At 42.6% G+C, this 12,169-nt stretch overlaps 1 protein-coding gene across 1 annotated transcript in view; it reads left to right on the plus strand.

Moving 5' to 3' along the window:
- Positions 1 to 635: 635 nt before the first annotated feature.
- LCT (lactase) overlaps positions 636 to 12,169 on the plus strand; it is a 51,178-nt gene continuing 39,644 nt past the window's right edge. Inside the window, exons 1-2 of the mRNA XM_060152971.1 lie at positions 636 to 1,275; positions 9,492 to 9,571. Of these exons, the coding sequence (XP_060008954.1) occupies positions 636 to 1,275; positions 9,492 to 9,571 (720 nt within the window). The remainder of the gene's footprint in view (positions 1,276 to 9,491; positions 9,572 to 12,169) is intronic.

Genomic DNA, 12,169 nt, shown 5'->3' on the forward strand with positions numbered 1-12,169 from the left:
ACCCATGTCCCCTGCATTGGCAGGCGGATTCTTAACCACTGCGCCATCAGGGAAGTCCCTCTACATGTTTTTTTTGGTGTGTTTTTTTTTCGGTATGTGGGCCTCTCACTGTTGTGGCCTCTCCCGTTGCAGAGCAGAGATTCCAGATGCGCAGGCTCAGCGGCCATGGCGCATGGGCCCAGCCGCTCCGCGGCATGTGGGATCTTCCCGGACCAGGGCACGAACCCGTGTCCCCTGTATTGGCAGGCGGACTCTCAACCACTGCGCCACCAGGGAAGCCCCCCCCCCCGCTACATGTTTTTAAAGGAGAAAAAAAGTTTGGCGAGGAACTCACTTTTGTTCTGCTATGTAAATAAGTTTTAAAATAATTTGTAAGTAAGAAAAAATGTGGAGAACTTTTTTTCTGCAGACACTTCCCAGGTTCCTTGGCATAAATTGTGTGAGAAGTTTGAGGTTTTTGTGTTATCTCTTATAGTTTTAAATTTTTTTGATGTTACATAGGTGAATCACATACTGATTTTATTATCGTAGATAACCCAGTTACATAGTAAGTGTTTACAGTCACTTAATATTTTACAACCTCAACTGTAGTTATAAAGTAAGTATTCCACATACCTCCTAACAGTTCCTTGAAGATGGAGCTAGTCTGGCATTTAGTCCTTATTGTCCTCCTAAGTTTTTCTTGTTGGGGGTTAGACTGGGAATCTGATAGAAACTTCATTTCAGCTGCTGGTCCTCTAACCAGCGACTTGCTACACAACCTGAGGGGTCCACTGGGAAACCAGGATGCTCCCTTTGTAATAGGAGACAAAGAAATTTATGTTTGTCACCAGCCACTGCCCTCTTTCCTGCCAGAGTACTTTAGCAGTGTTCGTGCCATTATGATCACTCATTACAAAGTATTTCTGCCGTGGGCACAGCTACTCCCAGAAGGAACCTCCAAGAACCCAGACAAGGAAACAGTGCAGTGCTACCGGCAACTCCTTGAGGCCCTCAAGAGTGCTCAGCTTCAGCCCCTGGTGGTCCTGCACCACCAGACCCTTCCTGCCAGCACCGTCCAGAGAACTGAGGCCTTTGCTGATCTCTTTGCTGACTATGCCTCCTTCATCTTCCACTCCTTTGGGGACCTAGTTGAGATCTGGTTCACTTTTAGTGACTTGGAGGAAGTGATAATGGAGCTTCCCCACCAGGAATCAAGATCTTCACGTCTCCAGATCCTCACTGATGCCCACAGAAAAGCCTATGAGATTTTCCATGAAAAATATGCTTCTCAAGGTGAGTACACATGACCCAGGTGGCTGACCCACCGGCAGCCTTCATTACCCACCTTCCTTCACCCTCCTTAAAGCAGGACTCAGCATTTCTTTCCACTTACCTCCAATAGTCCCTTTGGGACTTCCCTGGCAGTCCAGTGGTTAAGACTCCGAGCTTCCACCGCAGGTGGTATGGGTTCAAGCATCCCTGGTCGGGGAAGTAAGATTCCGCATGCCACAAAGCCACATGCCACAAAAAGTCCCCCATATCTATTTATTAGTGAGAAATTAATACCGTACTGAAGATTTCCCAGTGGAGGTAGGTAGGGGTGGTTTACATTGTACAGTGCCCAGCATTCCCTTTGAAAAATATCTTTTGAGCCCACTTGCCCAATCTTTTTTTTTTTTTTAATAAATTTATTTATTTATTTTTGGCTGTGTTGGGTCTTTGTTGCTGTGCACAAGCTTTCTTTAGTTGTGGTGAGTGGGGGCTGCTCTTCGTTGTGGTGCGCGGGCTTCTCATTGTCGTGGCTTCTCGTTGTGGAGCACGGGCTCTAGGCGCGCAGGCTTCAGTAGTTGTGGCACGCGGGCTCAGTAGTTGTGGCTTGTGGGCTCTAGAGCGCAGGCTCAGTAGTTGTAGCGCATGGGCTGAGTTGCTCTGCGGCATGTGGGATCTTCCCAGGCCAGGGCTCGAACCCATGTCCCTTGCATTGGCAGGCAGATTCTTAACCACTGCGCCGCCAGGGAAGTCCCCTTGCCCAATCTTGAGTCTGCACTATCACCGATTATCTTTCTGTCCTCCTTTCTCCAGTCCTGCATCCCTGACTCTTCCTACCATTTCAAGATTGCCCATCCTCTCATCCACCCCGTTTTCTTTTATTTATTTATTTATTTTTATTTTATATGTGTGTGTGTGTGTTTCGGTCATGCCCCTCAGCTTGGGGGATCTCAGTTCCCCGACCAGGGATCAAACCCATGCCCCCTGCAGTGGAAGCCCAGAGTCCTAACCACTGGACCTCCAGGGAATTCCTGAGCCTCCCCTTTTTCTTATGCAAAGCGAGTTACATGTTCTAGTTGAAGCCTATATTCCAGCAGGGGAGACAAATACAAAGATAAAATAATAATATGCTGACAGATAGTGAGAACATGCTTACAATTGTCCGTATTCCTGCTTCATGGCTAGTTTAAGGTTCCAATTCAGTAGGCCCGGATGGAATCAGGACATTGATTTTAATAAATTCCCTAGGTGAATCTAGGCTAGGTACACCAAAAAATTGGTACACCAATTTTGAGAACCAATTTTGGATTATATATGCTTCCTGGGTTTTATTATATACTGTATGTGTATTTTTATACATAGTATATAATACATCTGCATACTTGTATACTCTGCCTTTGAAACTTAACATTTAATGAATATATTCTCATTTTATTAAAAACTCTTTGAAAGCATGATTTTCAGTGTTGTTACAGGTTCCCATTATATTAATGGATCATAGAGTTTAAAATATTCTTTCATTTTTGTATATAAGTTTATTTAATTTTCACTATTAAAAATTATGTTGGGCTTCCCTGGTGGCGCAGTGGTTGAGAGTCCACCTGCCGATGCAGGGGACACGGGATCGTGCCCTGCTCCAGGAAGATCCCGCATGCCGCCGAGCGGCTGGGCCCGTGAGCCATGGCCGCTTTTAACCAACATATGTTGGTTAAAAGCAAAATAACTTTTTGAAGGTGGGGATATTGAATAATATCCCCCAAACTGAAAAGGAACTTTGAGACCAAAAAGTGAAGCAGGCAACTTCATAAAATGCAATTATGGAGTTTATTGTGGGTAATTTACATATGGGTGAGATCGGGTGAACAGCGATCTGGAAGCATTTGCAGCTGCATTCCTTACTGCCAAAAGGGGCACAAGGGAATTTAAAGGGGCCAAAGCTAAAAATGCAGTCTGATTATTAAGGGAGAAGCACATCTGCACCAGTGGGACTGGAAGTTTTTCCATCCCCTTGGGGGTCTCATGACCATTATTCCTTGAGGACCATTAACCATCTGTGTCAGCTAAAGAGCATTCTTCCAGTTCTTGTATCTGATAAAGACAAGGGTAAAAGTTGATAGGAAACTTATCTGGCTTGGGTGCATTACTTGTGAGTAGGCTAAAGCTCAGTCACACAGGAAGGGGAGGGGTTAGGACTGTGGGCCTAAGATGGAGCTGACAAAATAGAGTCAGTGTGGTTCAGCCACACAATAACTAACACCCATGGAGTGACCACTCAGTCCAGCAATTAAAATATAACAGAATACTGTGGTGATTTTGTAACACGGAATTATTGAATCACTATGTTGTGCACATGGAACTAACATAGTGTTGTAGGTCAATTATGCTTCAATTTTTTAAAGAGTAAGAAAACAGCAAAAAATTATATATAATATATAATACATATATATAATATATATATTACACCACTTCACATCAATTAGGATGGCTGTAATAAAAAAGACAGACAGGGACTTCCCTGGTGGCGCAGTGGTTCAGAATCTGCCTGCCAATGCAGGGGACACAAGTTCCAGCCCTGGCCCAGGAAGATCTCACATGCTGGAGAGCAACTAAGCCTGTGTGCCACAACTACTGAGCCTGTGCTCTAGAGCTCAAGAGCCACAAGTACTGAGCCTACGTGCCACAACTACTGAAACCCATGCACCTAGAGCCCGTGCTCCACACCAAGAGAAGCCACCACAATGAGAAGCCTGCGCACCGCAACGAAGAGTAGCCCCCACTTACTGCAACCAGAGAAAGCCCGCGCACAGCAATGAAGACCCAATGCAGCCAAAAATAAATAAGTAAATAAATTTATTTTTTTTAAAAAAGACACAATAACAAGTGTTGGCAATGATGCTGAGAAATTGGAACACTCATACTTTGCTGGTGGGAATGAATTACGGTGCAGCCACTTTGGAAATCAGTTTGGCAGTTCCTCAAGTTAAATTTTAGAGTTACCATATGACTCAACAATTCCTCTCCTAGGTATATATCCAAGAGAAATAAAAGCAAATGTCCAGACAAAAACGCATCACAAATGTTCATAGCAGTATTATTCGTAATAACCAAAAGTGGAAACAACCCTAATGTCCATCAATTGATGAATAAACAAAAAGTGGCATATCAGTACAATGGAGTATTACTCAGCCCTTGAAAGGAATGATGTACTGATTCGTACTACAACATGATAATCCTTGAAGACATTATGCTAAGTGAAAGCAGCCAGTCTCAGACCACATATTATATGATTTCATTTATATTAAATATCCAGAGTAGACAAATCTATAGAGACACTAAAGTAGAGTAGCTATATCTGGGGCTAGAAGAGAGAATGGGAAGTGACTGCTAATGGTTATATAATTTCTTCCTGGGTTACTAAAATGTTCTGGAATTAGTGGAGATGGTTGCACAGCTTTGTAAATGTACTAAAGACCACTGAATTGTATACTTTAAAGCGATGAATTTTATGGTATATGAATTATATCTCAGTTTTTTAATGTTAAAAGATTAATTGGAAGGTTGAGAGTTTATAAAACAAAACAAACCATACCACAACTTATGTCTACTTGTATATTCTTCCCTATCTCATCTCCCATTCTCCCCCACCCCATCCCAGGTTACCACTGTGCTAAATATTCCATCCATTTTTATTAGTCTATGGCTTTCCCCTCTTCCCCATTTGGTGTCCGTAATGGAGGTACAAGGTCAAACGTTTTGAATAAAAATATTTAATTACAGAAAAATTGGGATTTTACTAAATATATTGTAGCCCCCCAAAATTCACCATGTTTTAAAAATATGTTTAAAAATTAAATTCCCGAGCTTCCCTGGTGGCGCAGTGCTTGAGAGTCCACCTGCTGATGCAGGGGACACGGGTTCGTGCCCCGGTCCGGGAGGATCCCACATGCCGCGGAGCGGCTGGGCCCGTGAGCCATGGACGCTGGGCCTGTGTGTCCGGAGCCTGTGCTCCGCGATGGGAGAGGCCACAGCAGTGAGAGGCCCGCGTACCACAAAAAAAAAAAAAAAAAAAAATTAAATTCCCATTTACTGCTGATTAGAAAATAAACAAGGTGAAATGCAGTTCTGATTTTTTCCTAAGAATCTTTTTATCAGGGTATGATTTATACACAGTGAAGTGCATGGATCTTAATTTTACACTTTGATTAGTTTTGACAAACCCATATATCCATGTAACCCATACCTTTATCAAGATATAAGACATTAACCAACACCTCCAAAAATCCCATTCCTGATCAATTTTATCCCTTCCTAATCAATCCCTACCCAAGGAACAACCACTGATCTGACTTCTATCAGCATAGTTACGAATGGAATCATAAGTATGTACTTTTTTGTTTGTCTTTTTTCATTTGGCATGTTTGTGAGATTATTTTGTTGCTGTATTAGTAATTTGCTCCTTGTTTCTTCTAAGTGGTGTTCTATCATGGATGTATCACAATTGAGGGGCATTGGGGCAATTTCCAGTTTTTATCTCCTATAAATAAGTTGCTATGAACGTTCTTGTACAAGTTTTTGCATGGACATATGTTTTCATTTCTCTTGGATAAATACCTAGGAGTGGAATTGCTGGATTTCAGGGGAGAGATGTATTTGACTTTCTAAGAAACTGCCAGTTTCCCAAAGCAATTGTTCCATTTTATACTCCCACTAGCCGTGTGTGAGAATTTCAGTGGCCTCACATCCTCACCAACGTTTGGCATTTTCATCCTTTCTATTTTAGCCATTCTGATGGTATCTCATTGAGATTCCATTACTTTTTTAAAAATACAGTTTCTATCCCAACTGCATGTGTGCTTAAACAATATAGTTTTCAATTTTGATTGGTTTGGTTTTGAGCATCATGAAAGAGTATTATACTTTTTGTAGTCCTCTAGGACTTCTTTTTTCTCCAACAAAACTGTTTCAAAAACTTATTCATATTGTTGAATATAGCTATAGTATCTTCTTTTCACTGCTATCTGATATTCCATTGTGGGACTAAGCCACATTTTATTGATTAATTCTCCTGCTTATGTGCATCAGCCACCAGAATGGCTACTATTTTTAAAAAGCAGAAGATCCCAAGTGTTGGTGAGGATAGAGAGAAATTATAACCCTGTGCATTGCTGGCCAGTATGTAAACGGTGTAGCCACTATGGAAAACTCTGTGGCAGTTCCTCAAGAAATTAAACATAAAATTACCATATGATCTAGCACTTGTGGGTATATACCCAAAAGAATTGAAAGCAGGGACTTGAACAGATATTTGCACACCCATTTTCATAGCAGCATTATTCACAATAGCCAAAAGATGGAAATAATCCAAATGCCCAGACAAGGATGAATGGATAAAGAAAATATGCTAGATACATACAATTGAATATTATTCAGCGTTAAAAAGAAATGAAATTCTGACACATGCTACAGCATGGATGAACCTTGAAGACATTATGCTAAGTGAAATAAGCCAGACACAAAAGGACAAATATTGTATGGTTCCACCTATGTGAGGGACCTAGAATGATCAAATTCACAGAGACAGAAAGTAGAATAATGATTACCAGAGGCTGGGAGGAGGGGGAAATGGGGGAGATACTGATCATGGACACAGAGTTTCAGCTTGAGATGATGGAAAAGTTTGGGAGGTAGATGGTGGTGACAGTTGCACAGCAATGTGGATGTATTTAAAGCCACTTAAAAAAATTTTAATGGTAATGGTAATGGTAAATTTAATGGTAAATTTTATGTTATGTATTTTTACCACAATTCTGAAAAGTTCTTTTCTAATCTTTCTATATGTGTTATTATAAACCTCCTATTGATGTTTTTAATGTGCACCATGGGAAGGATACAAAAGAAGGTTCTTAGCAGAGAGTCAGAGGGAGAGCAGGAGAGTGAACATCCCTCTCACGTAAGAGTAGAGTTGCACACAGCACCCACCTCTTGTACAACACTGGGACACAATCTACAGCAACACTTGAGTCCCCACCCACCTCTTGAAGCATTGATACTGGCAGTTCAGTATTACTGTCCGTATTACTTTTATTGAAGCATTTAGGGCAAAAGAGAAAGGAGCAAACGGAAAGGGACTATTTTTTAATGGACAGCGGCAATGGTTTTTGGAGGAAGAACTTCCCTTTGTGGTGGAAACAGAATTGAGCTTATCCTTAGTGAAATCTACTAATGCCTGTGAGGGACATGAACTTACACAGTGCTGTGCAGTGATTTTTCTACATGGCCTTGAAACAGTTAATTCTCAACCCACAGCAAATACTGACTTTGAGTTCTGTAGACAAGAATACCGACTTTTAACCATCTCCAGCAAAAATTACAAGATAAATTATCTTAAGCCAGAGCAATTACCCCCCATTTCATTCCCAAGAAAACATGAAACTGCAAGCTTAGAATGAGAATCTAGTTTTGAGTAATCTGCATTTTACATTATTTTAAGAAGTATAGTTTGTGCTTGCACTGGGAACAGGTTGGGAACCATATCGGGAAGTTTATTTTGTATGATATGAGAATTTCTGGGACTTCAGGTACATTAGTTCACTCTGATTCTAAAAACAGCTTGTAAAGTCAAATAGAAGTGATTTGTGGGTCAATTGTGCTTAGGGATTAACTGTACTCTTGTGTCATGTCATTGATCCAGAGATAATACTAAATTGTACATTTTAAAGTGTTCAGCACAGTCTGAGAACATGTGTTCTATGTGAGCTGATGTGATGATAGACTGAAGCATGGAAATCTGTGGAATATGAAATGGCTCCATCGGGCACAATCACTGAATAACTGGCAAATATCGTTATCTTATCAGAATGAGGACTAAATGTCTCTGAGTGATATTCCCTTCTCAGGGGATTTCAAAGTTCCATTATGTTTATCAAAATAAGAACTTTGATAGTTGGCAGCGGTTGTTAATAGTGGTTTCATTGACTGGGGAGATCTTTCTCCTGTATAGAATTTGGATGCAGGAGAGAAGTCAGACATATAGTCTTCTAGTTTAAGTCTCAAACTCTGGTTTCATTCAATTTTTGTTTACTGTTTCCAAAGCACAGGTCTGAGCACCTGCCTATGCACCCAGTCCTAAGCTTGCTGTTTGGAGGGCCTAGAGAAATGTTTAAGTTTGCCCCTCAAGGAGCACACAATCCAGCAGGAGATAAAGACTTATGCACATCAAAGAGTTAGATGGCACTGCTAACAACTGAGGAATCCCAAGTCCACAGCAGCGTGTTTCGAGTTGTGGTCTGAGCATCACTGCCTCAGAAGCACCCAGGAAGCTTGTTAAAAGGCACTTGCTCCTGGGCCCACCCCAGTGGGCTGACGAGAAGGACAGGTGATTCTGATGCACATAAGCTTAAGCACCACTGTTAGGTGATCAAATGTCAAAGCAAGTGGGTACAAGCTGCACAGATTTATATTTCCTTCATGCGCAGTAAGTGTCGAATGGACATTTGCACAGCAAAAAAGGACAGGTAACAGCAGTCCCCTGAGAATGCCCTGCCTTTCAAAAGTCCCTCCCCACTTGGAACTCTTAGCTGTTTGGAACCAATGGTTCCCAAGCTTTAGTGTGTATCAGAATCACCTGGAGAGCTTGTAAAGCACGCAGAGGCCAAGGTTTATTAGGAACTTAGGACGCAGTTCTCTCCTTTCCGCCTTTTACATTGCTCAGGGTTGGGGGAAGGAACTGCTTTTATTCTTACAAAAGACTTTACAAGTGTCCTGCACTTCACCATCCTGATTTACATGAAACACTCTTTAAAAGGACATTTTTAATTTTTTTTTAAATTTATTTTATTTATTGTTTTTGCGTTACGCGGGCCTCTCACTGTTGTGGCCTCTCCCGTTGCGGAGCACAGGCTCCGGACGCGCAGGCTCAGCGGCCATGGCCCACGGGCCCAGCCGCTCCGCGGCATGTGGGATCCTCCCGGACCGGGGCATGAACCCGTGTCCCCTGCATCGGCAGGCGGACTCTCAACCACTGCGCCACCAGGGAAGCCCAGGACATTTTTTAAAAAGCTACCTTGTTTTCTAAAATCTTTCAGCTAGGGTAAAATCATGTGAGTGATTTCTTAAGAAATCCTTTTTAAAGTCAGTGAACATGGAATAGAAAGGTCAAGAGGAAATGAGTTCGCCAGGGGCTTCTGGGGTCACAGGCTCCTTCCTCTCTCACCTTCAGCCCTTCCTCTGGTTGGTTTCAGGCCAAAAGCTCTCTGTCGTCCTGCGAGCCCAGGTGGTCTCCGAGCTCCTGCTAGAACCGTCTACGTCTGCACTTGCCAAGGTAATGACAGCCCAAAGAAATAGTATCTGTAACTTCTCAGGAAAGTTGCTATTTTAATTTTAAAAAACCAAGAGAAATTTTTGTCTGTTGGCTTGACATTCTTTTTTTTAATCTATTTTATTGAAGTATAGTTGACTTACAATGTTGTGTTAATTTCTGCTGTACAGCAAAGTGATTCAGTTATACATATATATATGTATTCTTTTTCATATTCTTTTCCATTATGGTTTATCACAGGGTATTGAATATAGTTCCCTGTGCTATACAGTAGGACCTTGTTGTTTATCCATCCTCTGTATAATAGTTTGCTTGACATTCTTACAAATGCCTCTTATGAGTGTTATGCATTCTCTAGATTCATAATTACTTTAAAACAAAATCCTATTTGTTGTAGCCCCAGCTCTCACTTGGTCAAGTGTCAGATTTTGCCTGCACAAAGAAGTCAAATGCCTCTGCTCTTGCCTCTGACTTTTTATTAAAAGAGCTTCTTAGAAGAGAGGTCAGTGTTTTTAGCAAAACAGATACTAGGGTAAAGGTTTTTTTTTTTTTAAAAAGTAATGTCCCCCTAGAGTGCCCATCCTGGTTTTGACCTCGTCTAAATACACCTTTTAAATATAATTTTAATAAGAAAAGTTAAAACATCTGAGAATTTAACAGCTTTGGCCCTTGTAATGTTGGCTGCTGGGCGGTATGGAACGCCCTCAGAGAAAACAACTGATTTCTGTAGTTGTGCAGCACTGGTGTCTGTGTTATGATGGAGGCCCCATATGCCAAGGTCCAATTTCAGGTTTACCAGCTCAGGGATTTAAAAACCAGACATGATAAGGTTCTGAAATGGCCAGGTCCAAGACTGATTGTATGGCCATATTACCATCTAAATTCTTTTACGAGGGGCGATAATTGCTATCAGTTATGAGCTCAGGAGACCAAAGTGCTGATTGAAAAGTGTTTGTCAAGCAGCAGTCTTTGAACTGGTCTCTCTGCCCCCACTCCTGCCACGCATCTGGGCCACCTTCCGAAAGCACAGTTTTGTTCATTTCCCTACTGAGAAGCTACACTCCCCTGAATTGGTGAAATTCCTCAGGGCCTTCCAGAATATGGCTCACTCAGGCCTTCTTGCTCTCTGGCCTCACCTTTTTGTCCCAGCGTGTATGCTATTTTTCCTGCCGACTCTCCTGCATTCCCTACCTCAAGTCCTATCCTCCTGGCCTTCCTCAAATCTCTTCCAACAAAATTCTATCTATTTTTAACATCTGTGTGGATGTGCCCTCCATCAGGAGGCCTCTGTTAATAATACTCCCTCACTCAACCTGATGTGATCTCTCCCAGCTTGGAACCCTTAGCCACTTGTTTAGATCAGCGGTTCCCAAGCTTTGGTGTGCACCAGAATCACCTGGAGAGCTAGTAAAGAACCCAGAGGCCAAGGCTTAATGTGGAGGGTTGCCGTGGGCCTTCATAGGCTTCCCAAGTTCCCAGGTGAGTCTAATCCCCACCAAGATTTGAGGACCACTAATGTGGATTTTTCATATAGCACTTAGAACTTTCTGCCTGTTCTTCATATAGTCGGTGCATCTGTTAACACTCTGTATCAAGTTGGAAGCTTCTGTGGATCTCACTCATCTTTAAACCCAACACAGTGACTTTCAAGGGTATGAACTCAATGATCATGTGCTGTATGGAATTGACAAACAAAGCAAGCGCTGATAGGGCAGAGGGGAAGGTTCGAGTGGAGCTCACCAGCGGGGAGCAAGCCTGTGGAATGTTGAGTAAACACCAGTGATAACTTGACTGGGAAAGCCATAGGGAGCCAGAGGAGAGTCAGTTATCAAATGTCACAGTGCACTGGGTTGTCAGCAGATGCCATTATTGACGGTCTTTGTCCCAAGGGAAGAGAAGGGGAGAAGACAGGCAATGATCTGGTCATGGCCAGGATAGAAATGGCTCGCTGAAAAGGGTAGGGAGGGGATCACCGTGGTATCTGCATATGTTTAGACTCTGAATCTGTAGTTCTTAAAGTATATGCAGGCCAGAGACAGGGCAGAGGGGTATGTCCTTAACTGGAACACAGACGGGGGTGTCCATGGACCATGAGAGTTCTGTTCTCCAGTAATAATGTGGACCAGGCTAAGGCCAACTGGGATGGACTTTAAACTGTGGCCTGAATGTAGCCAGTGACTATAGCCTACAATTAAAACAAAACCCCAAACCCCAGTAGGGTCTGCCGAAATTACTAAGGGGCCTGTGGGTGGGTGAGGGCTGCACTGCCTCTGTCCTGCAAAGTGGAAGGCCATGAGGAGGGTGCTGCTCAGGGCAGCTCTGGCCTCTGACTCCCTTCCTTCGTGCTCATCCACTTGGTGGAAACCCACCCTTTCTGGCATATGGTGCTTCTTTCATTCACTCACTCATTCAATTGTGCGCATTTATTGAGAGCTTCCTGTGTGCCAGGCACTTTGCTGAGTGCACACGTGATGTATTCCCCACAGCACGTAGGCACACCCCACACACATTCTCACTGTGTCCCCAGCTTTTCCTCATCCTGCTTTTCCCTTGGAAAATCCCACTTTGGAGTATTCCATTTAGTAATAAGGGGAGAAACAA

Source organism: Lagenorhynchus albirostris, chromosome 6 (assembly GCF_949774975.1).
Source record: "Lagenorhynchus albirostris chromosome 6, mLagAlb1.1, whole genome shotgun sequence".
In the NCBI taxonomy this organism is placed as follows: Eukaryota; Metazoa; Chordata; class Mammalia; order Artiodactyla; family Delphinidae; genus Lagenorhynchus; species Lagenorhynchus albirostris.